Source organism: Protomyctophum bolini (assembly GCF_963924005.1).
Source record: "Protomyctophum bolini genome assembly, chromosome: 5".
Classification (NCBI taxonomy): Eukaryota; Metazoa; Chordata; class Actinopteri; order Myctophiformes; family Myctophidae; genus Protomyctophum; species Protomyctophum bolini.
In genome coordinates, this window is record NC_137866.1 from 21812585 (window position 1) to 21839207 (window position 26623).

At 43.3% G+C, this 26623-nt stretch overlaps 2 protein-coding genes across 2 annotated transcripts in view; one reads left to right on the forward strand and one right to left on the reverse strand.

Annotated features, from left to right (window-relative positions):
- The window catches only part of syt6a (synaptotagmin VIa), a gene marked incomplete at its 5' end in the record, with an annotated part of 70394 nt that extends 59965 nt beyond the window's left edge, over window positions 1-10429 (forward strand). Inside the window, 8 exon segments of the mRNA XM_080762685.1 lie at window positions 98-230; window positions 678-989; window positions 1597-2158; window positions 5952-6072; window positions 7409-7449; window positions 7455-7579; window positions 9439-9589; window positions 9772-10429. Of these exon segments, the coding sequence (XP_080618811.1) occupies window positions 98-230; window positions 678-989; window positions 1597-2158; window positions 5952-6072; window positions 7409-7449; window positions 7455-7579; window positions 9439-9589; window positions 9772-9843 (1517 nt within the window). The 3' untranslated portion in view covers window positions 9844-10429.
- Window positions 10430-14923: 4494 nt separating this feature from the next.
- Window positions 14924-25601, reverse strand: olfml3a (olfactomedin-like 3a). The gene is made up of 3 exons (XM_080764219.1): window positions 25340-25601; window positions 21580-21892; window positions 14924-16113 (listed from the first exon to the last, which is right to left on the reverse strand). The coding sequence occupies exons 1-3, from the start codon at window positions 25448-25450 to the stop codon at window positions 15329-15331; spliced, it is 1209 nt and encodes a 402-aa protein (XP_080620345.1). The 5' UTR covers window positions 25451-25601; the 3' UTR covers window positions 14924-15328.
- Between the last annotated feature and the right edge of the window lie 1022 nt (window positions 25602-26623).

Genomic DNA, 26623 nt, shown 5'->3' on the forward strand with positions numbered 1-26623 from the left:
CTCTCTCTCTCTCTCCCTGTTGTCCCTTGTAATCACCATCTGCTCGTCCATATTGTGTGATGCTGCTGCTTTGGGTACCTGCGGCTCTCCCCGGCAGACGTGACGTTTGGCGTCCTCCTCTGTGTGTTTGTGCTCTGCGGCCTGGCCCTGCTGGGCCTCGTTGCCTTCGCCTCCTGGAAGCTGTGCTGGGTGCCGTGGCGGAATAAGGCGTCCTTCTCCAGTGGTGGAAAGTAACTAAGTACATTTACTTATGTGCTGAGCAATTTTTAGCTATTTGTACTTGAGTATTTCCAAAGTACAATACTTTTTACCTCTACCCCACTACATCTCAGATCCAAATATTGTACTTTTACTCCGCTACAATTATTTGACAGCTTCAGTTACTAGTTTCTTTGTAGATTTTGATTATTATTACAAAACATGCATTAACCACTTCAGCCCTAAATACATTTTGACCATTTGAAAAGAGCTTGTTGCTATTTTCAAAAGATTTGCATACATTTTGAAGACTCGAAATGAGACATTCTGCATTATAATGAGTACTTTCTACTTGTGGTACTTTAAGTACATTTTTGATACCAATACTTTTGTAACAAATGTGAGCACTTTTTTCCCCACCACCACTGCATGTCCTCCTCCTGCAGCTCTGCAGCTCCCCTCGCCCCGTCCGCCTGCAGCAGCCTGCAGCCGTCAGCCTGCAGCCCGGAGGATCACGGCCCCCTGCGACCCTCCTCCTCCCCCCTCCTCCCGCTCCTCCTCCCCCCTCCATCGCCCATCAGCCCCCAGCCGCCGCCACCGCCCGCCGTCGCCATGGCAACGGACAGGATGAAGGAGCGCATGGAGTCCATGGGCTTCCTGGAGGCGGCGGTGAAGATAAGCCACACGTCGCCCGACATCCCCACGGACGTGCAGCTCTCCATGAAGGAGCACTTCCTGCGCCGCACGCAGCGCATGCAGAGGCAGGCCACGGAGCCCGCCTCCTCCACCAGGTCAGCCCATCACCCCTCACCCCCCACACGCAACGCATGCAGACCTCGAGGTCAGCCCTCCCCTCCCCCTCACCCCCACACGCAACACGCAGCGCAACCACGGAGCCTGCCTCCCCTCCCCCTCACCCAGAGCACTTATCACTTCTTTGGCTAGGAAAGTGCAATCACATATATGCACGACTTGCTTAGACACAGTTTTGCGGCGGGGAGATGTATTTGCCCATGCATGATATATTGCATTATATATATATACTAGACCGGTGCCCGGCTGTATATAGAGCACCGAGTCGGTAACGATTGGAAGTTGGAGATCCATGCCCCACCCGGTAACCTGTTGTACCCGTGTGAGAGTACTGTGTAAAGGCATGTAATAATACAGTATACTGTATAATACATAATGTATTAAAATTGTACAGTATGTGGTGTCCATTTCAGAAATCCAGGAATATATGGCCAAACAAAAATCATTTCTTATAGCAATGATAGTATGCTTCCAAAATAAAAAAAGTTTTATTTTAATTGCAACTGCAATCAAGCTATTCACACAGTCTTTTCTCTTTCCCCGTCTCATAATTGTCCTCTGACCCAACCACCCACACCTGCGCAGGCACAGTTCATTCAAAAGGCATCTGCAGAGGGAGATGCAGGTGGGCAGCCTCGACCTGGGAAATGACTATGAGGTGGAGAGAGACGAGAAGCCCACCACCGGCATCGGGCGCATTCAGCCAGAGCTGTACACGCAGAAGAACCCGGAGATGGAGGCCTCGTCCAAGAACAGCGGCATAAACTGCGGGAAGATCAACTTTTCCCTCAAGTACGACTACGAGAACGAGTGCCTCCTGGTGAACATCCTCAAGGCCTTCGATCTGCCGGCGAAGGACCTGTGCGGCAGCTCCGACCCTTACGTCAAGGTCTACCTGCTGCCGGACCGCAAGAAGTTCCAGACGCGCGTCCACCGAAAGACACTCAACCCCACGTTCAACGAGAGCTTCCAGTTCCCGGTGCCTTATGACGAGCTGGCCGTCAGGAAGCTCCACATGAGTGTCTTTGACTTTGACAGGTTTTCACGGCACGACATGATCGGGGAAGTGGTGTTGGATAACTTGTTTGAGACGTCTGACCTGTCCAGAGAGACAAACATCTGGAGGGACATTGACTACGCCACCAGTGTAAGAATCTTGGCTTCCTACTAATATGAATGGAAAGTGCTGGTTACTGTACACAATGTATATGACATCGCTGGCGGTATGACGGGCTGCATCGATATGTCAAATAACATATTATTTAATGTTTTATTATTGTCAAAGTGATATATATACGGTATATATAATGTCAGTTTTCACATTGTAGCCTAACCTTATTTCCACCATTGTAATGTGTATGGGGCAATCAAAGTAAAGCTTCAAACCCTCAAGCCAGAGTCAGACTGCCTAGTGCCTACAGCACTAATAGCCTCTTCTAAAAGTTGTTCTTCTCATTCTTTTTTGATGATGTCCTGCAGGAGCCAACTTGGTGAACTAAATAATCCTCCTGGGCTTGGGGCATCAGTGTAGCAGGCGCTTTTATCACTTCAACAAGTTCATCAAACACTTAAAATGTTCCCCTCTGGCTGCTGAACTTCACTTCTCTTGGAGGGTTGTTCAGTGAGCTCTTACCTCATTGCTCAGGAGACAGAAAAGCAGTTAACTTATTCTTCGACACAAGTAGGGCCCACAGTCTTTATTGATTTAAGATCTATGCCAAATAAAAAAAGTGTTCAAACACAAAACAACCAAAAAATAAAGATAAAAAGGGGCGCTCCACGGGGCGCTCCACGTAGCGCGTGGTTGCCAAACCAGGGCTGTGTAAAAGCTCCCTACACACTAACACTTTGTTGTCTAGACTATAAGTCGAATTAAGTCAGGAGATCAGTCAGTTGAAAGGTATCAAAGGTATCAAAAACTCTCGCCACACCGCATCGACAGTTGCGGCTACTAGTATGATGTTATGTTTATCAAATCTGTTTGTGGCGACGGTAAGCCAATATAAAGATAGGCCCATCTCACAAACTTTCAAAGCCAATTATAGCCACTCAGAAACAAATTTGTGTATCACATGACTCTCGCGCACACACACACACACACACGCGCACACGCACACACACACACACACACACACACACACACACACACACACACACACACACACACACACACACACACACACACACACACAGGTGAAAACATAATATCTGCCTCCCAGCATACGGGATATAAGCCTTGCCGTCGAGCCATGAGCCTCCTGTTTCTGTTAGAGTGCCGCTACAGAAAGTACAGAAGCACATGCCCTTGACATTACACTATGTGTATGTCGGAGGGACTTACCCCCCAATCCAGCCCTTGATGATTTGTGCCAAGCAGGGAGGCATCTATTCTAGAGACCCATGTCCCTGACGGGGATTGAACGAACCACCAGTCCCAATCTCAGGACAATTCCACTCTAATCGCAATTCCACTCAATGCCATTTCAACGTGTGAAAAAGAACATTAAAGTCTACATCATTTCTCTCTAGACTCCTGCAGGAGCTTCCCCTTGTTAATAGGTCAAGGAGGGATATTCATCAATAACACTGACCCAGAGACATTAGCACGATAAAGAGTCTAGAGGGGAAGAAGCAAATTATTGACGTCTGCACCGTCGCAGACATGTTCGATCTAGGGAAACTATTTTGGGAAGCTTTATTCATGCTGGCATGTATGGCAAGAGATTTCTCATAAACCTCACCATATTAGCTTGATAATCTTGTATCTATTTTTATATACTACACTTACGTACAGTGACTGTTATATTGACATAATCAATAGGAGGAATTTACCTCCTGCAAAGATAATGTCAGGCCTTGTTAAGTACAGTAAGTCACTTGACTTTATCTTTTATTTAAATTCATTATGAAGTTAGAAGAATAGATCAGAATAGATCAGTCTGGCACCAACACTGTTGTATACCCCGGCCTAACCCCTAGGGCAAAGCAGGTCTAATTTTCTGTGAACTTTGAATAAATGTTTTGACATTTACTGTGCCCCCACATCATGATAGCTTCCAAATTACACCTCCTTGAAAATAAACCCCTAGTTTCAGTTGCAGCTGCAGCCTATACGGTGGTCTGGATTCACACCTTGCATAATTATCTAGGTTCTGGCATTACTGTACAGTGTACATGATACTTATGATTAATTTCCATTATTTTGTACCAGGTACCAAAAACACAGTTGTTTATGACAGGCCAGCAGTATTTAAATGAATGAATGGACTTGACCAACTCACAATAAATACCACCTCACAAAATATCATACTATACCCAAACATCTTGATGATTGAGTTTTCTTTATTAAAGTGTCATGCCTATATCGAATTATACCCTTTTACATTTCATTTGACATAATTCACAAACAATGATAAAACAAAAACCAACTAAAACACCCAAGCTTCATACATGGCAGATTACATCATTATACTAATACAATCTAAAATACAACAAATGCAGAAACCCTCAGATCATCATACACTGTACAATAAAACATAAAATGGAGAAAATAACAAAAACTAAAAAGAGGAACCTTAAGAACCCATGGAAGAAAATGCACAAAGGGCGGTATCAAACGATGCTAGCACAGTGAAAAGGTCATGTAGTGCTCTGTGTTTATTTATGTTACGTACCTGGACATACCACTGCGATACCATTTTAGTACAGTATCTGCTCAACTCACTTACAATTCATCGAGTTCCACCCCATGCAGGGCGATAAAAACATCTAAAACCAGTTCAGCATTTCAAACATACCATTTCTCCTGCAAGCAAAACTCATTAAATTGCTGCGGTAATGGAAATGGCACAGTGAGCGGAGGGATGTTGTCAGGCTGAAATGATGACCCTGAGAATTAATTTCATCAACCTCAAGAGACCATTGTCTTTTGTGTTTCTCAACTTCTCTGTCTCTCTACACTATGTCAGGTGGGTAATTTGGAGGGGGGGGGGGAAGCAAAAAAGGAAATGGCTTTTAGAGCTATGTTACTGTCGACTCCCGGGGCTCGCATAAATGCAGACCAGCCTTTCCTCTGTAGCGAAAATAAATACAAATACAAACGCACTTTGAGCCCCCCACCAGGCCACCATAGGTATAAATGCACTTTTTATCCAGAAAGGGATTTTCTTTTTTCACCCAATCTTCTCTATGAGGGTTTTCTCTTAGCAATATCGGTAGAGGGCGCAGTGGAATAAAAATCCCGGTGAAAACAAAATTCCTTTCTGGCCAAAAAGTGCATTTATACGATGTGGTGCGAGGCTCAAAGTGCGTCCGCTAAGGAAAGTAGGCTAACCCGTCTTTGTATTGGTGAGTAGGTAAAACATTATTTTTATCTTCGCTACAGAGGAGATTCTGGTCTGCATTTCATGCGAGGCAGAAAGCCAATCAGTTCCATAGCCTTAATACAACGGCAGCAAGAGCAGTAAGGCTATGGACCAGAGCTAGGTCTACGGGAACTCCCAGGGGTCCTTGAGAGGGTTCCAGGGTGTCCAAAGCAAAATTAGTTATGTATAGCATATAGCATCAGTTAACCCAATTTTATGCTAATCAAAATGTGCCGATCTACAAGCTTAAACTTGTCTCGTGTGTTCCGTTGTGAGCTTGTACTGTAGATCAGTTGTTTTTTCATCTACAAAAATGTAGAATTAAATCTTCTCTAAAGGGAGTTCCTGACACAAAATATATTCAGATGGGGGTCCGCTGCCAAATACACATTAATCCTTGACATCAAAATGTTTGAGAACCACTGCTCTACACAGGTGGAATGTAATAGGTGTGCCGCGTGCGCCTCACAAGAGCAAACAAATGTTGTATTTCAGTAGTTGAACTGTTTGTGTGTGTGTGTGTGTGTGTGTGTGTGTGTGTGTGTGTGTGTGTGTGTGTGTGTGTCTCTCCCACAGGAGAGTGTAGACCTTGGTGAGATCATGTTTTCGCTATGCTACCTTCCCACCGCAGGGAGACTTACACTCACAGTCATCAAATGCAGGAACCTCAAGGCTATGGACATCACTGGATATTCAGGTAAAGAGAGATAGCGTGCGTGCGTGCGTGCGTGCGTGCGTGCGTGCGTGCGTGCGTGCGTGCGTGCGTGCGTGCGTGCGTGCGTGCGTGTGTGCGTGTGTGTGTGTGTGTGTGTGTGTGTGTGTGTGTGTGTGTGTGTGTGTGTGTGTGTGTGTGTGTGTGTGTGCGTGTGTCCGTTCATGGATGATGATGTACTGTTTGCAATAAGGGCTCAGAGAGGATATCCAATTCTAAATACAAATATATACTCCCTGTCAAAAACAATAATCAAACGGTGGAAAGCTCTTCCCACTCCTACATTCTATTGCATTCTATTGCTCACAATATTAAGATGTCGAAAGCAGATGGTCGAAGGGGTTCTTTTGCATTGTAATTTGTAATAGACCGCTGGTCCATAACCCCCATTCCATTCCAACATCTCCAATATTGATATCACTTGTGCAATTGAAGTATTTATTGTACATTGATTTAACGCAAGGACTCCAAGTGTAATTCAGAATGAACGCGGCACTTTCACTATCGGATGCAACTTTGATCTCCTTCAGTTTGGTTGTTTTAGACGTCTACCATTATAGGTCAATCTGTGTCATAAACCATGGCTATCAAATTGTGCCGTCCAGCAGATTGGGTTGCAAGGCAAGCACTCTCGTTTGTTGTTTATTGGATGCAGGGCGGCTCACTAAATGCTACCATAATGGATGATACGAGGGCTGCCCCTGATGGAGTAAGATTGAAATCTGCATCCACCAGGAAGTTATGTCAATGATCCCATTTAAGTTCACTATTAATGCAGGCCATTTGGAGGTGTTGACTCGCCAACATTCCTGCAAAGACGATGCCAGGCCATCCAGGGTTTGGTTTATCGCTTCAGTAGAATGGGTCCCAATTCACCATATTCACACAGCGATCATCTTGCCATTAAGTTAACCCCGCTTTTTGTCTATTGGTGGGTGAGGATACCCTTTGCCCACCGCTAGCCCCTCCTATGTCCAGCTTTTGGTGTGTGTGTGTGTGTGTGCGCACAAACTTTGTCCTACACAAACATGCCATTGACAATGAATGGGCAATTTTGAATGTTTGTGTAAACACAAACATTGCGTAACAAAAAACATTGATGACGAAGGTGAGGACGCAAATTGTGATTGGCTGGAATGAGATGATGTATGATGATGTACGGTGATAAGAGCGCCCCTCACTCCAAGAGTGTGTGTGTGTGTGTGTGTGTGTGTGTGTGTGTGTGTGTGTGTGTGTGTGTGCTGTATAGTATAGTATAGTATTTGAAAGAGATCATCAGCCAGGTTTTTTCCTTTTCTTGGTTTCCTCTAAACAAAAACAGATCCCTATGTCAAAGTGTCGCTCATTTGTGACGGGAGACGTTTGAAAAGAAGAAGACGACCATAAAAAAGAACACTCTGAATCCAACGTACAATGAAGCCATCATTTTTGACATCCCTCCAGACAGCATGGACCAAGTCAGCCTACACATCTCTGTCATGGACTACGACTTGTATGTAAAGTATTCATATATACCTACAGTAGCTACTGTAGCTTCTCATTTATTTGTCTTCGACATAAACCATTCATTTATCTTAAAGGGTCACCTTTTCTCCACATCACCTCCATAATAGTACAGTACAGGACAGGACAGGTATATACTGTATGGGGTCCTAACAAATGCTCGCTATATGGGACTGTACCAGTTTTCTACACACTCTGTGTCTCAAACATGGCTGGGCTGTAGATAGTTTCCAAAATGTGCCTACCGATTAATTTTTTTTTGATATTTCACTAGGGGATTGAGTCCCTTGAGTTGCAGCAACTCGTTTTAATCTGTGGTCATTGCAAACAAGATTTCATTTTGTTTTTAAATTGATGCACAAACAATGGCTTCAGTTTCATCATGCTATACCTTTCCAGGAAGAGAAAGGCAGTAGTTCCCATTAGCTTGGAATCCCCAAACTAATGGATGATGTCATCGGTATAGGCAGGTTCCGGAACTGTCCGTGGCCCACCAATGAGACGATGAGTATTAGTGAGGAGTCGGACCAGTTACTGTATATGAGGTTGAGGTTGAAAGTTCTGTTGGTGAAGTGTTCCTTTTAAAGGATCATTAATCCACCAACACACTAAATATGTTTGTACAGTTTATTTTGACAAATGATATCACTGCATTTGAACACATTTAAAGCACGGATGTGATGTGAAAAGTCTAGCTGAAAATAGCCGCTGGATAAAAGGATTGATTTCCGCACGAAATTCAAACGTCCATGACCAACGACTCATTAACTGCAAAATGATGTTTAGCCAACATTAACTTAGCTATTCGAGTATGTCGCCAACCGTTTTAATGACTCTGGGCAACACATTAAAACGCAGGGAAATGGTCTGTCTATGTACAATATAGCTGAAGCTGACAGACAGCATTATGATAGCCCTGTAACTTAGCGACTGACAAAAAATAAAAATAAAAATCGAACCATCAGTCAGAGCAACAAAACAAAGTAGCCCTATTTGTCTTTAACTAAGAGACAATAGTTCACACAGAGAAAGTGTAGCCCGCTGCCTCTTTGGTGGAGTATGTGGAGATATAATAAAGCAGCAGTAGCAGCAGGCAGGATGCGGCAGTCCAAGTGACACAATGGGATCATATTCACAATCATTAAAGGTCAGAAGTCATGGTGTGTCATGTAAGAGAGGAAGGAAGGATGCGCTAAGGATTACACTGTAAAAATCCTTTGTATTGATTTAACTCTGATAGAGTTACCAATGCAATGAATATATTAACACCAGGCACGGGTCTACTTAGTTACACGTGCACACTCTCAGAGTTAACAATGGATACACATGCGCATGGATGGGTCCATTTGGTTACCTTTTGTACACTCTCAAAGTTTACCAATGGATATATTTTAACGCCGTGCAGCCTTGTTGCCAGCCCACCTCATTGTGTTTACTCTCTGTCTCTATGTTTCAGACAGTAGGATGAAACCATACTGTGTTGATGATCCAGGGGTTGGGTTATGCGCAACAACAAACACTGCCCTTGGCCCTGGCCAATTTAGAGAGAAAGGCCTGTGTTACTTTCATTTACACAGTACACTTCAGACATTATTATAGGCGCACAACTCTCAAGGGCATACTACAAGTTTCTTTCTTTTCTTTTTTCAAATGGCTTTGATGGCTCCATTGTAAACAGTGAGATGAGTCACTTCTATTGTCTGATAGCTCAAGCTCAGCTCGAGCTGCAGCATCATTGTGCCTCCTGGAGCACAGTGCAAAAAAGAGAAATACAGATCTATTTGCCTTGAAAACAACCTGCAATTATAAGCAACACTCTGTGGATGTCATGTGTATTTGTCCCTGCAGGGTAGGTCACAATGAGATCATCGGTGTGATCCGTGTTGGGTGCAGCGCTGAGGGACTCGGCAGGGACCACTGGAACGAAATGCTGGCGTATCCACGGAAGCCAATTGCCCACTGGCACCACCTGCTGGAGTCAAAAAAATCTGAAAAAGAGGTGAGTTGTGGTATACTTTTTTTTGGGGGGGGGGGGGGGAACAAACAAAATAAATAAATGATGTCACATTTTTTTTTACATCAAACAAGTGTTTGACAGTACAGAACACTAGTATGTGGTCAATCTTTTATGTGTTCTACCAAAAAGCTCTGCCTTTGTGTTTGTGTGTGTGTGTGCTCCAGTGGAAAGCGAGGACAGCCAGCTTTGACAGCCAAGGCTCTTGCCCTTCCCCCAGACCCCCTGCTAGCCCCTGAGCAGAACCACCTGTGACCCCGCGGCCCAGGAAGGCTTCTATCTCCTCCCACTCGCCAATTCTCTTCCTGTCTGTCTGTATGAGAGGGGGAAACGCAATCCCCATTTCTCTCTCCTCTTCCTGTTGTTTACTGTTCTGGAGTGATCTGATTCTTGGGTTAAATGTTTAGCTACAAGCTTCCCCAGCTGACCTGGAGAGAGATTGGCCTTTGAGCAGACCAGACAGACATACCGTCTGCAGACACTTGACATCGAGCTTAACTTTTCCAGATTGAGGCAAATGGGACACGGTCCCAGAGCTTTTAAGGGGGTGGGCGGGCTGAATCCGCAGCTTTGTGTTACACAGACTCTTCAATAAGGCTTCAGTTTGGAAATTGCTCTCTGAGCGCAGAGTATGTGTTCAAAGAGGGGAGTCAAGGACACAGCCCAGAATGCGGATGATAGGTTGAGGAATAGGTTGTCGTTTTAAACCCAGCTTTTCTCTCACATAAACATTTTAAGATAGTTGTTTGTCGTACTGTCATCAAGTGTAAAACTATTCCATCAAGCTTTATTGCTTTTAAGGGTAATAGAACGCAGCAAATGACTTTCAAATCCCCAGCTGAATTACTGTATATCGCACCGCCACGGTGAAAGAACAAATTATTTGATCGTTGGCTTAATGAAGAGCAGAGGCTGCCTGGGACTGAGCCCCAAATATACTCACAGCTGCTTCGATGCGTCGTTACAGACAGCTGAGACAAGAAGTGTTTCGTATGGCGTATAAATGGTGGACAAACAGGAGGGAGACAAAAGGTCATTCCTGTCATAATTCCTGAGCAAAACTGGCTGCACCTTAACTGATTTCATTTGTAGCTGATTTCATTTGTACTAGTTGTAACTTCTATTATGGAACTATTCCCAATTTCCCATGTGATAAGTGCAGGATGAGTGCAGGGTCAAGTTGAACCTGAAAGATCTGCACACCACATTAAATGGATTTTAATTGATTTTAAATGACATTGAAAACATAGTCATTTTAACTGTATTGCCATAAAACAAAGCATATTGGCAAGGGCTTTATAAATCCTTTGTAGGGTCCTCCTACTACATCAACCCTAACACCCAAACAGTACATCCTTCTATGTTTGATGTTTGTTATGAAGGGCATTTGCACTTGTTTAATGTCAGTCAAAACAAAAATAATTAGCACGCACTTGTTTGTCTCTGCTAATTTCTATTTTTTTTGTACAAGGTTAGGTGGGTGTGTGTAATTTTATGTGCAGGTGTGTGTATTTTACTATTATGCATAGTTGAAAAGAAAGGCATTTATATTGGTTTCATTTATTTATTTGATGCTGGCGATGACTGCAGAAAGCAGATAAATAAAATAAAGTTTATGTGAATTCTGGAGTGGTGATGAGGTGAATCTGAAATCTATACTGTAAAATCCTGTGTTAGTTTAAAATGTAGGCCTACCAATAAGGGTCTACACACCACACTAGCAATAGCATTCACAATTTTTGCAACAATAACTGGGGAGAAAATATAATTCATTGTTCTTGGTCTTGGTTCTGAAGAAATACTGCAGGATCTATATTTGACAATAAAACCATCTATGTTAATGTATCCATTGTTAAATTAACAATGAGGATTTTATTGTGTATCAGAAAGACTTATCATTCACATTAAGTTAATACATGTTTTCTGGCTTGTTTGTGTGGGCTGTCTCTACCACTTATATTTATATTGATGTACATTACATTTATCTGGTCTGTTGTGGGTAAGAAAGACTGCAAAGTGTTACGCTTTCAAATAATTATAAACCCTTAATGGCGCCATGTGTTTCAAATACAAAGGTGCGAAACAAAGGTGCCAAATGTCACATGTGATTACACAAAAGTTTCTTCATTTCATACCAGCTTTTCAAAGTCTATCTTTAGGGGCTGTATTGTACATTTTATTTGTTTCATTTTGTAAGCACAAATAGCATTTTTTTGCAGTATGGAATTTGCAGGCATAATGCTAATGTGATACTTGGCAAGAAAACTGAGAAAAACAAAACAAAAACCAAAATCATTGATTGAGTATAATAAGTGGAGGGGTAGAAATAATTATTTTTGAATATGAGGAGATTTTTAGAATAGCATCCAACGTGAGTGATATGAACAACAGTCCATGGGACCGTAAACCCTAATCTGATACTACATCTGTTTTTGGCCCTAAAGTTAACAATGGTTCATTCAAAGACATGAAATACTGTAGTATCCACCAGAGTGTATTCTGGAATACCAATACTGTAGCACTGAACTCTGAACTAAACTTCAGACAAAGAAAGTTACCATAAATCACAGTCTTGGAAAAAGATGAATATGGCAGAGCATAAAGTAAGCAGATGCGGTAAGCAGACCCAGCAGGCTCTGTTTTAGCTATTTCCAGCTTCCTTAAGTGTACCCACAGCGAGCTGCTTACGTACCTCAGCGTGTCTGAGAGTCAAGAGACGACAAGACCAAGAGGCCAGCTGTTGATACAGACAAGCATAGGTTTAGGCGTGATGTTTCTCTACAGTAACTGCCACTTCTTAGCTATAGAATGTGGTCTCACAATGTGGTTCTTGTTTGACTCGTACCATTAATGCCCATCTCCACAGATGGGATTTTGCGGGATTTTCTCATTCACACTTGGGTTTATAGTCCTGAAACTCCCTTTCAGGATATTTCTATTGTTTAATTTGAGTGAAATATTTGAAACTAGTTGCTCTTCTAAAATGTGATTTATGATGGCCATATGTTTGTTTTTTTTCCCCTGACATTGTGGTGTGTTATCCATTATAGATCATACCTGTTACATCAGTTGCCTCAGTGTATGGACTGTTTTAAGACCTCCTAGCTTTGGCTAATATTGTGTTGTTCCTTGATATTTGATCTTGTTCCGACTGTCATGGGTATCACTGACTTTCCAATTTTGTATTTGTAAAGAATTGTATTTGTAATATAAATGTTTGAGGAATAAAATGTTGATAGTTAGACAAGGTCTTTCATGAGTTCCTTTAAGATCCTGGATCATTGTAAAACACATTAAATGACGGACAATAATGTAATAAACTAAAATCAGATACATTTTCTTTTACATTGCCAGTCTTTTTGTAATGATGAAAATGATCAGTGATCAATGAGATTTGGAGATTTAAAATGGGCAAATCAATTGATCAGACAGTATAGTAATGCAGCTTAACTACTTAAAGCAGTGATACTCAACCTCAGGCCCGCGGGCCACATCAGGCCCGCGGGACCATTATGACTGGCCCACCAATGAAAATCTAAAAAAAAGAAGAAAGAAAAATCTGGAAAATGAAATAAAAATAAATAAATCTGAATGAAGTTATCTTTAATTACATTATTATAAGTAATACTATTAGAGTTGTACTATTACTCGAACGAAAATAAAAGCTTGGGGGGGGGGGGGGGGGGGGAGATGCAATGCAAATGAAAGACATATACTGTGTATCCCTATTCCCTGACATAATTTTATAGCTAAACGGACAGAATTCTATTTTATTTGAATGATGAAACCCAGCTGCCATTAATAGTTGGAAATGGAAATGGAAATTGCGGAAATTGTAATTGCGGAAATGGAAATTGCGGAAATTGCGGAAATGCGGAAATGGAAATTGCGGAAATTTCTTTTTTTTTCATGAAAAAGGTCATAGCTGGGTAATCTATTTTCAGGCAAATTGTGTTTATTGTATTTTATTTTACTCACCCATAACAATTTATTTTCTGTTAACCAACTTGCTGGCTGGCAGGCAGGCAGACAGCTACTCATAGACAGGCAGACAGACAGACAGCTACTCATGGAGAATTGGACAGGCAGGCAGTCAGACAGCTACTCATAGACAGGCAGACAGACAGCTACTCATGGAGAATTGGACAGGCAGGCAGACAGCTACTCATGGACAATTGGACAGGCAGGAAGGCAGACAGCTACTCATAGATAGACAGACAGCTACTCATGGACAATTGGACAGGCAGGAAGGCAGACAGCTACTCATAGACAGACAGACAGCTACTCATAGACAATTGGGCAGGCAGGCAGACAGCTACTCATAGACAGACAGACAGCTACTACTTTGAACTGACCACAGGATGGCAGGGAGCTCAGTTTTAAAGGAATTTTGGAGTTCATTCCATGAAGTTGGGCCATTGACAGAAAAAGCTGTCTTGCCCATAGTATGTGCATAGCGGTCGGATCTGTGGCAAGTTGGGAATGCATGCATGCCCCATCCGTTATACTGTACAATACACGTGTAATTAGAGTAGCTGTTGTATCTGTCTGTGTCTGTCTTTGTACCTTTTATGCAGATACTGTATATGGAGATCTCTTGAAGTTGGGTCGGTGCAGACGGTTCTCGAGATACGTAATTAACAGACGGACATGCAGTCCTACCTACAGAGATTATGTGCATTTATTGTTAGATGTATAGCATTTTGATCAACAGGACATGACATGTGTGAAATTATTGTATGCTGCTAACTCTCAAACGCTCAAAGTGTAAAAAAAACGCTTATGGGGTCCCATTTTTTCAAAGTTAGATTTACACTGGATTTTACACTTTTACACTCAAATCTTGTCATACTTGGCGTAAGCATTCATTATTTATAGATAATGAAATGAGTGTAAAAGAGTATACTGTATGAATTTAATAGCAGACATTTTGACAGGTATAACTAGCTGACGCTAGTAGGTACCTGTAATGACATTCATTGCGGATGTGTTCCTGTGTTCCAGCAGCATGGACAGCTCTAGCCCCATATGTGCCCTCTTCCTAACGCTCATTCTGTAGCTCCGAGATGAGGTCACACACTGGGCCCCTCCCACCGCGTTTCAGAAACGGCGCAAGTTTCCGCAATACTTATTTCTTATTACTTATTAGTAATGAATCCAAAACGTGTAGGGGCCCGTGTAGGTTTACACTAATTCAACCATAAGATCGGCCAAGAAAATCCAACTAGAGATTTGAACCGAGCCTTTACGTCCTGTATTTTGTCAGTCGCTTCCACGTTTTTAATAAGAAATAAGTATTGCGGAAACTTGCGCCGTTTCTGAAACGCGGTGGGAGGGGCCCAGTGTGTGACCTCATCTCGGAGCTACAGAATGAGCGTATAGGGACAGGACACATATGGGGCTAGGACAGCTCCTGCATACCGTCACTTCATGCTGGCACACAGAAACACCTCAAAGAAAGAGACCGACAATTAACATCGTTAACCCCAGCTCCGTTTATTCTTCATCAAAACGTCTGCTGTGAAAAGTGACCCATTTATACTTCTTCGTACGACTATAAAGCTGTGTGCCGAAAATAGTCAATCTGATCTTCTGCAAGCTCACAAGCTTTGTGTGTCTGCAATTTTCGGCACGACGCGACTCCAAAGTACAAATTAGTATAAATGAATATAGAAGGAAATGTTCTCGACCGTCGAACATACATCACTCTCCGTATACTGTAGGTCAAACGAGGAGTTTCCTTTTCATGGTTAGTCTGTATAGGATCTGGTAGCCGTCGTCCCAGCCATAGAGCTGTTTCTCATCAGGGTTGTACCTCAGGCTCGCGTGGGCTCCGTACCTCCGGGGGAAGTAGAGGAGCGGAGCCTCCTCGCTGAGCGTCACGCCGTTGACGTCGAACACGCACTCGACGCGCGAGCGGCTGGCCAGGCGGGTGTTGTACACCACGTACACGGTGCCGCAGGCGACGAAGGCCGCCTCCGCCTTCTCCCGCGGGCAACGGGTGTCCCACATCTCTTCTATGTCGAGAGTGGCAGGGTCCATCTTGGCGAGGTGGATGTTGGGCTCGTCCTCGCCGACGGCGTACAGGAGCCAGAGGCCCTCGTCGTCGGCCGCCAGGTCCGCGGTGGTCTCCGGGTTGAGGCTGTAGACGGGAGCGCCGCCGTCCACGGGGAGAATGGCACTGTCTGTCACCGTGCCGCTCCGAAGGTCATATTTGACCACCTGGATCTCAGCGTCAGCCTCTCGCTGTATGTAGTACAGGTAGCTGTTGTAAACGGCACTGCCAGGGCCGCTCCACGCCGACGGGAGCCTGATCTGTCTGCTGTGGTTGACGCCCGGAGAGCTCGAGAAGTCCCGCACGGAGCTGAACTGGTATAGAGTGTCCGCCGCGGTGCCGTTGAAGACGTACACCTTGGAGGACCTGGGGTCTCTGAGCCACAGTCCCTTGGGGCTGCCCACTCGCTTCAGGACCTTCACTGATCTGATGCTGGAGACGATGTCCTCGCAGTCTGAAAGAGAAGACAATACAACACACATGATGTTATACCGCCTCCGCACGTTTATAAACGGACAGGATATAAACATGCAAGAAAACGGTCAGGGATAGGCTACTCAAATAGCTGAACCCGTGGGCCACATTACAAAATAGTAAGGGGCCAGGGGCCCTTACTATTATATATCACTTTTGTGTGTCTGTTTCATTGAGGTATATACGTGTAGGACTATGTGTGTACGAGAGAGATGCAAGGCAAGTCGTCCCGTAGTGGACATTTATGCATCCCTCAATTATAGACTAGTGGTTTTTCTCTGTATCAATGGAGATAGTTTGCAAAAATTACTACTGTATGCAAAAAGAGTATGCCTAATGAATTATTAGCAGTTGGCGATGATGCTTTTTCAAAAGCCTTAAGCAGCCCTGGCTAGGCAACCCAGCCTGGCAGAGATATGTGCTCCGCAGACCACCCTTTCCTGGTTCAAACTTCTTTGTAACAGCCTGCCTGGCCTGGGGACCACAAGGCTATAAACCTAAAGACCATTGTGTGCTCAAACTGCACAAACAGGAGAGCCGAGCAGCTTCTAATATACAGTAAATCAAACTGAGTCTCCTGGAAAACATGGGCAATTGACTCGGAATAGCCTACGTCTCCACAAAACAACTTGTAAAAACACTGTGATTGGTCCCATTTTTCACGCACGACACTGCGAGAGGATGACAGGTCTCAGTGAAACACTAAATATAGAACATGTTCTGTGACTCTGCCAGCACTCTGCAGGGGTGGACTGGGAGCAAAAATCTGCCTGTGAATTTACATGACAACGCCCCCTCATATCTGTCAAAATCCATATAATGAAGTAGAGCGTGCTGTCAAAGCGTGTCAACCGGTTTGTCAGGCAGTCTTTGACAGAAATACAAACTATAGAGACCATTATGATATGACAAGTCCTTAACAGCTGTTCTGCACTCAATACACTTATAGAGCCTACTGCACAGATTTATGAAATAATGTTATAACAACACAAAACGTGGGTGGCGGTGGCTCAGGGGTAGAGTGGCTGGATGGCAACCGCAATGTTGCCAGTTCGAACCCGGGCTCCCCCAGAGTGTCGAAGTGTCCTTGAGCAAGACACTGAACCCCGAATTGCTCCTGATGTGCTGGTTGGTGCCTTGCATGGTTTCCACTGCCATTGGTGTATGAATGTGTGAATGTAATGCACCTTGGATAAAGGCGCTATATAAATGCACCATTTACCATTTATATAAAAGTGTGAATGTATAAGTTACAGCAACTCAACTTCTCTTATCAACTTGTGTTGTCCAGCAGACCGTCAATCAAATGGAAATAAATATGGTATCCTCATCCAAAGTCGTGTTGCAAAGTGACTAAACTACAGTGTCATACCCGCTGCATTAAACGGGTGATGCGTTGCGATGGATTTGACCATATCAGATGTTTTGGAGCAACGGGACGCCCCGTCTCGTTGCATGTCGATGAGGACATGATGATTTACGATGCTCTGCCCATCGGTATGCAACTGAACCGCCGCTGAGTTGGCAGAAGCTAATTTCACTCTGCTCAGCACGGCCACTTGCTCGCATGACAGGAGAGACCCCTGTCGACCTATATATCATGCGGCCCTCATCACTCCAGGTGCCTCACAGGGCACAAGTCCACTTCTGATGGATGAAGCATGATTGAGAGTCACGTGTAGGACTAAACTGCAATAACTGCTGTTTGTGCAATATGATTGGTAAACTAAAAGGGTTATGGTATCTAGGGCTCCATTTTCGTCACCGCTAAACCCCTTATCCATAAACTTCTTTGCCTTTTTTTTTTACTATTTTGAAAAACATTTTTTAATAGTTCAACTAGCCAATCTACATTGACATGTTGTGAGCTTGTAGACTATTCAAAAATGTTTAGCAAAATAGTAAAAAAAGGCAAAGAAGTTTAAGGGGTTTAGCGGTGACGAAAATGGAGCCCCTAGTCTACAGAAGTTGATGGCACTGGGGTTTTAGTAGTGTAAGCCATTTGATTTAATTAGTACACAGCTACACGCTAGTAGGCCATACCCGTTAGGGGATTTGACAACCAATCCCTCCCCCCCTCTTGCCTTTTATTAAACAACGCAGAATGCAGCAATGCTAATCGCTGTATCAGCAAATTTCTAACACCCGTGACCCACATGGTGAGTACTTTATATTTTAAATCTGAATGTTTATGTACTGGCTAATAAAACAAGGTCATAAAAGGTCCCTCAGGCACGTGCAGAGGGGGGGGGGGGGGCTAGGGGGGCTTGAGCAAAGTTTAATTTTTTGAGGGAAAGGGCACATTTTTGGCCACATAAGGACATGTGGGGGGGGGGGGGGGGGGGGGGGGCGCAATACGAGCTTATGTGGGGGCCAATAAGGGCTTGTGGGGGGCCAATAAGGGCTTATGTGGGGGACCAATAAGGGCTTGTGTGGGGGGCCAATAAGGGCTTGTGTACTGTGGGGGCCAATAAGGGCTTATGTGGGGGGCCAATAAGGGCTTGTGTGGGGGGGCCAATAAGGGCTTATGTGGGGGGCCAATAAGGGCTTGTGTGGGGGCCAATAAGGGCTTATGTGGGGGGTCAATAAGGGCTTGTGTGGGGGCCAATAAGGGCTTATGTGGGGGGCCAATAAGGGCTTATGTTGTGTGGGGGCCAATAAGGGCTTATGTGGGGGGGCAATAAGGGCTTGTGTGGGGGGCCAATAAGGGCTTGTGTGGGGGGCCAATAAGGGCTTGTGTGGGGGCCAATAAGGGCTTATGTGGGGGGCCAATAAGGGCTTGTGTGGGGGCCAATAAGGGCTTATGTGGGGGGTCAATAAGGGCTTATGTGGGGGCCAATAAGGGCTTGTGTGGGGGGCCAAGAAGTGCCATTGTCCCTTCAAGAGGAACATTTTGACAAGTAATGATAACGGCTGCCATCTTGCCAGCAAGGTGCTAACTAGGTTCAATTTCCCATTGACAGCCCATTCATCCAAATTAACAGAAAAGTCCTGTATTAAACAACATCAAACTCACCAACATTGCAGCTGTATAAAAAGCTTGGATTATCCTCTTTCAATCTGTAAAGTTTTTGTTTCATAAAAATCCACAGTAGACATAATGAGCTACTTCCAATCAAGAAATTCCTTGCAGGTGTGCGTGTGTGAGAGAAAGCAGGGGTCAGAGTAGCCCCAGTATGTTCCTTGCCTCAGCACTACGCTAGGGAGAGGGTGAATTGCGTAATCCAATTTGAACATTTTCTGTCGATCTAATGAAAAGATCAAAGTCAACAACAGGGGGAGCAAAAAGAGAAAAGATGAGGAAGAACCATGGGAACTTGGGAAGAACGAATTGGAGAAAAAAGCATACAGGTAAGCTTATATGGACATTTTAAAAGCAGCAGTCTGCACTCTGCAGATTTTAGTTAAATGAAATGTAGCACGCTAAACTACTGTAGCTAATCTAGCTAATGTGCAAAGGCATTAGAACTATGGTGCAGACTGCCGAGCTATAGCTAATCTAGAAGTGTTTAGCCTTGGACCTTGCTTAGAGTTGAGTAATGGTAGGATACAACTGTAACCACATATCGATCAATGTCATTGCTATAGTATAGTATAATGTTTGGACATTTAAAAAAAATGTATTCATTTCATTAGTATGACAATTGTTCAAGTCGCTCCGGTCCGAGTCCAAGTCGAGTCCCAAGTCGTTTGGTCCCAAGTCCAAGTCGAGTCCCAAGTCAATCCAACCCTCAGGTCCGAGTCAAGTCGAGTCTCAAGTCATTTGGTCCCAAGTCCAAGTCGAGTCTCAAGTCTTTCTGTTGTGGGCAAGTCAAGCCGAGTCACAAGTCGAGTCACAAGCTTGTGTCAAGTCTAGAATTTGAATTTTGTTATTTGTCATGTGACTTGTCATGATTATGAATTGAACCGAATGGAAACAAGACAGCAAGGACTTTTTTCAGTGATCCGTTTTTGATCAGTGTTTGACTGTACCCTATACCGATTACATTTCTGCCAATAAAGTATTCAATCAATGAATCAATAGATATTCCCCACTGTATTTCACTGTACTATGGCTCCCCCTAATGGCCGTTTTGTCCCTGTACGCTGTTGCCAACGGCTGATTCGGTCTGGTTTATTAACCAGGCTAGTACGCTGGAGCAGAGGCAGTGCAATCTGCGCATGCTCACAACTGTCACTGTGTGCCTCTGTGTTGACACTAGTTTACAGACACAACTTCACACTTAGTTAGTACATATGGAAATATGGAATATACAATTGGATCTGGGTGTCTTTCAGCAACACTAACTCAAAGGTAGGAAGCTTAACTTTTCAATCTACTGCAGCTGTGTGGTGAAAATAAAGGTTTTGCCTTTGTGCAAGTGGAGTTGCGCTGCACACCGACGCTGTATTCAAATACCGTATGCTCGGAAACAAAACAAGTCACAAGTCATCTTGTCTCGAGTCGAGTCGAGTCGGGAGTCATTGGCTAGCAAGTCGGAGTCGAGTCTCAAGTCTCGTTGGTCTTTTACCTTCCAAGTCCGAGTCGAGTCGCAAGTCTTTACATTCAAAGTCCGAGTCGAGTCGCAAGTCGTCAAATATGCGACTCGAGTCAGATTTGAGTCGAGTCCAATTGTCAGTAACTGCTTCTTTACTGTTTATCTTTTTTGCACATCTGCTGTTTGTCTGCTTCTAATAGCAAAAATGTAAGTGTTATTTACCGTATAGCTATAAAGTATTATTCCCCCCTTTTCATACGTTGGCATATTTCTGGGGACAGTCATTTTAACCTGTACGTGCACTATCACTACCACTACTCAATTTGGAGAGCTACCTGTGCAAAAAATATATGCATTTTTATGGCGCCTTTATCCAAGGCGCTTTACATAGATCGTAGCTTGTTGTGATTGGGCTTAACAAGGCTGGTTAAGTTTGATTACGGAGGAGAGTATAACACAATAGATATAAAAACCTAGATGCCTCATTGGCCGCTGCAGTTCATTGGAGTGACCTGCATCATGCATCATGCAAGTGCGGAAGGCACGCTGCCACTGGCCAATCGCAGTGTGTCTATTCCGGGACCGATCAATTCAATTCAAAGGAGCTTTATTGGAGAAAACAAACGTTGACATTTCCTCTGATTGGCCTACCGAACGTCCCCTTCCGTGACGCATGTGTGCGGCCATCCATGTGCGTCACAGAAGCTTGCCCCTCCCTGTGAGATTCAGACGCCCCCAGAACCGAAGGAGGCGTCTGCCTTTCTATGTCTACGGGGTAACATCACTTTTGCGTGTCTGTTTCATTGAGGTATATACTGTATATGTGTACCATGTGTACGAGAGAGATGCAAGGCAAGTCGTCCCGTAGTCGTAGTGGACATTTATGCATCCCTCCAATTTTACAGCAAGCGACGTGGTCACGACAAAGCATAAATGATTAGTTTCACTCATTGGTTTCAGCTGCTCACCAGAGACACTGGAGTGCACCTCCCCCCACTCGCCCTCATCCTCCTCATCCCCCACACTTTCTTCCTCACTCCAGGCCCCGAGCTCCAGCACCTTGTCCGCCTGGTTGGCGCAGGCCCTCGGGGAGGTGTGGGTCTCCAGGTAGTCCATTTCACTCTCCACGCGGTTGACACGGACCGTGGCACCTTCCAGGTCTAGGCGCAGGGAGCTGTGCCCTTTGCCCAGCCCGTCCATGATGTCGACAGTCAGCTTCTTGAATTCCTGCAGCTCTGCACGGTAACGATGAAACTGGTCATTCCACAGCTCCATACGACCCTGTACAGAATAACACACACACAATATCAAGACAGGACAGTTTCTTGCTTACTTGCTACTCACTGCTGCTCAACATTGAAACTGAGGAGGACCCCTGGGAGACCTTGAGCTAAATGATTGATCGGAAACAAATGAACCCTTATAGGTCAGGTAATTCTGACCCTTTTCCACTAGGGTTGAACCGGTTCCGTTCTTTTTTCCAGTCTAATTATCATCCAGTTCAGAGTGTTTCTACTGAAGATAAATTGATTCAGAACCCTAAAAGTTGGTTTGGAACCAGAAACAAAAAAGACTTCTTTGTTTAGCCCTGACCTGGGAAACCAAATTGGTTCCCAGGTTCTACACTATTCTACAGGTTGGAACATAAAAACAGTGGCAAATTAAGCAAGAAAAAAATGTACACTTTGACGGCCAGGCCTGAAATCGAACCTGGGGCAACTGGGGACTCCTGCCACTAATTAGAATGGTGATTTAAACTAGTGGAAAGTAACGCAATGTGGTTTGCGGCTGGTCCCGTGAAAACACCAAGGTTCAAAGGATCTAGAACAGAACCATATAGAACCAAAGTTCTTTTGGTGGAAAAGGGGCCTGAGAGAGAAAGCCGTATGGGTCCATTTGCACTATTTTGCAGTATAGATTGGGGTCCCAGAGATTAAAATAAATATTTTAAAAGGCCGTCCATCGGCCAATGCATATCAAACTTGGGTCCTTGAAATAAAAAAAGGTTAAAGGAGAATTCCATGCTAGAAGGCTTTCTTGGCGATGGAAATAAGTGAATTAGCATAACACCCCATAACCCCATTCAATTCAATTCATTTCATTGAGGGCTTATGGTAGGGGAAATAGCCAATAATGCGCTTTTGCACAAAAGAACACATGGACCTCTTTGGTGGGGACGTAACAACTACAAATAAAGGTAAGAAAGCCTTCTAGCATGGAATTCTGCTCTACTTCCCTGGCCCATGAAATCAGTCTCTTGAAATATGCCGTTATATACAGTTTCATCATGTGCACAAATTGAGGTTTACTCACATCATCTCATAATATAAAACAGAAGCGATGTGTTTGTCAGCGCAGTGACTGACAGAGTGAAACTGACAGGTGAATTATTTAGGAAGAGAGCGGTGATGAATGATTTCCTCTCCTCTGTTTCACTTTCATTCACTTCTTTCTTTGCTTGCTGTATAGGTCTGAAAACATTAAAGACTGTGAAAAACTTTTGATGGATTTGTCCTGCTCTCATACTGAAGCAATGAAGAAGTCAATTCAGCGTCGTGGGAATGAGACTGGTAAGAGACCACATTGGATGAAGTAGGAAGGGTCACAGCTGTAAATAGAATATTCATTCATTTGAATAATTGTTTCAAGATTTCTTATTTCTGGAGTACACCCAAGTGTACGGTACATCAAGAAGGCTTCAAAGCAAAATAATTATTCTGAATAGTAAGTATTTGTACATTATGAATATGTAGCAGATTCAGATTCAGATACCTTTATTTGCCATTGTGTATACAACTATTCAATACAGAACTAAAAGAGCGCAACTCCATAAGAACATTTAAAAGATCATATAAAGCTATGATAATTGACAAATATATAAAATCACTTTAATATATACAATATGCATAGGCAGTAGATATTACAAAATTATATAAATAAAAATAATATATAAATAAAATGTATTATTATTATTATTATTTCAAATATACAAACAGTACAAAACAGTACAAAAGTAAACAAGAATAAAAATATACACTATATTTGAAGCAACCACTTCAAATATAAAAGTACGCTTTAAAAAAGCTAAATCTATGTGGGCGTAACGTAACTAGTATAAGACATAAGCTAAATATGAATTTTCTGTTCCTCATTGGTATACAAGAAGCACAACACTACAGAGAATCAGTTTTTCCCATTGCTATTGTTCCTGTTTTTTTCTGTTCCTTTTTTCCCTTTCTTCTATTATTTGAATCATTAAAAAGGTGGGCATAATAAGCTTCGGCTTCAGCCCAAACCTTTTCAGTCAAACTGTAATTCTGAAACCCTCATTCTGAAATGTACTGTAAATTACTGAGATAAATAAACTAACTAGGTAACTAACTAACTAACTATACACACATAGGAATTGGTCTTGACATTAACATGTGTGCGTTCAATTCTTTTTTCACATAAAAATCTAGACAAGACAACACCGTGCAGGGAGAAACATAAATATAAATTGCAGTTAAGAGCACGAGTGCTCTTCTCCCGTAATGCCCTGAACAATCTCACAGACACACATGAGTGTCTGTGTAGAGTAAAAACTCAAAATGTCTGTCTTTCTTTCTTTTCAATGTCTTTCTTTAGAAGCAAATAGATCCTTTCAAAAACTCAGTCAACAAATTAATGCATTCTCCATTCCATGAAATGGATGTCATGTCTCATAATGTTCCCACTTACTGTCATAAAAATAACAATAACTGGTCATTTGTCCCCTCCCTAAGGCACTCTTTTTTTAATAGGTTTTCATGCAGACCATGCAAGATGCATAGAACCTTTTGATTTGTGTGACATTAATTGTCAGTGCTGTGAAGGATCAGAGTTTCAACGTCATGGTATGTTGGTAACAACAGTAATGCTGGATGCCTGGTGGAATGAGAAGGGGAATGCAGACGAACAGCCTGCAAGCATCTGACTGATGTTCTCCCTCTCATTCTCCCAGAGGCCCTGGTGAATTTGATGAGATGGCCAAATTGGATTGCTTTGGTCAAGACAGGCAGGATGTACTGAAATTTAAGTCCGAAGAGATCTTTCCCCCCCCCCCCCTTTTCTCGGCTGTTCTTTGTCATTGTTCAAACATCATTACACTTAATCTCAGTACAATGGCTCTATTATTTCTCAGATCCGTGACAGAGTTTTCAAGCATGGAAACGATTCTCTCTCACAAATGCTGTGAAATAAAGTAGATTCAATTGAATGGAGCCCGACGGTCGACCGATATATCAGCCTGGCCGATACACGACAACTTTTCTGCCGATTTCTTTTTCCGCTGGCGTGCAGGCAGATTTGTGACCATATTTTAAAACAAGACATGCGTTCTGAGCTTGTATATTGACTAATTGGACCGTGTTTGAATAGGGTGGTAGTAGTAGTGGTTAAATAAAATAAGTTAATTTGGGTTTATTTTATATTTTCTTGTTTGTTGTAGCATGAAGTAATACTTCATCTACTACATCTATTATTTGTGTTCATTTGTATTTGTTTGCTTTATAATTTTAATCTTCTCAAAGAGACACTCTAATCAAGTTTTTGCAAATAGATTTAGAAAATATTGTACTTCTTGACAAAATATCGGTCAAAACATTGTTAACCGGTGGCCTAGATCTAGAAATCGGGATTGGCATCTGACCCAAAAATTTGGCACCGGTCGCGCTCTACAATAATTGAGGCTGGGGGACTCTGTCTTACCTCGATGGCCAGCATTCGGTTCTCCAGGTAATCCATTAGTCCTTGGTAGTAATGCTGTGCCTCGGTGAGAGCCCAGACCGAGGACATGAGGAGGACAATGAGCAGCCTCATGGTAGACAGAAGTTATTGGACAGCTAGAGCTGCTCTATCTGTCCAGCTCTGAGTCCTCTCCGCAATGACTTGGTCTCCTTATACAGCTGTTGCTCCAGCTTTGAGCGTTTGTGTACAGCACGGTGTGGCCTGCAGAGTGCTGCTCTCTGTAGTGTGTATATACACAAAGAGGTGAGTGGGACAGAGGGAGTGAGAGGCCACTTCTGGCCTGTTCCTAATTCTTTTGGCTGCGCTCACTTTGCTGGAATGTTTTCACAAACTCCCAGGGAGGAGCCTTTGAGTGCCTCTCACTGCTCTCTGTCCTCAATGAATAAATGTGCTCTTTTTAGTACTATATGGTCCTAGTGGTGTGGCAGAGAGGGTGTGTGACGTGCATCTGTGTTTTACACACTGTAATGTACTGTTATTCAGTGGAAATGGGGAATAATGCAGACTGAACACGAAATTCCGTGTGAATGATGCTCATCCATGCAACATCACACATCACACAGTTCAGTTGAGATGATGTGTGAGAGAGGTGACTGGTGGCTCAGCCAGTTAGTGCACAGACCGCAGGCTCCTTGTGAGTCACAAGGACCCGGCCGTCCCGAGGTTTGGGTCTGACTTCCATCATGTTTTGGCATTGTCTCCTTCCCATTAAAAATGCCTCGATTTCCATGTCTACACTCTACTATCTAATTCTTAAAGAAATAGGAAATGTGATGTAATGTCAGGTTAGCCTCATCACTGGAAAGAAAACCAAAAAAATTAAACATAAACAACTTATTTTAGTTTGAAAAGGATTATTTTTTTAGCCTACCATATTTATGCTACGGTATATGTGCCACTAAACAACGGCTGATAATTTTTCGGTTCACTGGTGCCCACACACATACAGTACCTGTCTTATTAGATGACAGCATATTGCTTTCCCTCCTACACTGACAACAGAATCTCCTCCTGCTGCGCTCTGCTTCAAGTCTACTGTGACTGCAGAGCCAATGCAGCTGACTCTGTGTTATTTTAAGTCTGATCATAGTCTACTTCAGGTCCATTTGTACTTTCTAGAATATCAGACACTTAAATTACTTAAGTGAACACTCAGGATCTCACTGTGATTTCAACCAACACCACATTTAGTAAGTTAATTTGTCCCAGGAGGCTCAACTTTAACCCATGCATTAACACGTCAAA

Coding starts and splice junctions, on each gene's coding strand:
- olfml3a (XM_080764219.1), bottom strand. CDS start 25,450: ATGAGGCTGCTCATTGTCCTCCTCATGTCCTCGGTCTGGGCTCTCACC. Junction 21,893..25,339: donor ACCGAATGCTGGCCATCGAG/GTAAGACAGAGT, acceptor TATTCTGTACAG/GGTCGTATGGAGCTGTGGAA. Junction 16,114..21,579: donor GGTGCACTCCAGTGTCTCTG/GTGAGCAGCTGA, acceptor CTTCTCTTTCAG/ACTGCGAGGACATCGTCTCC.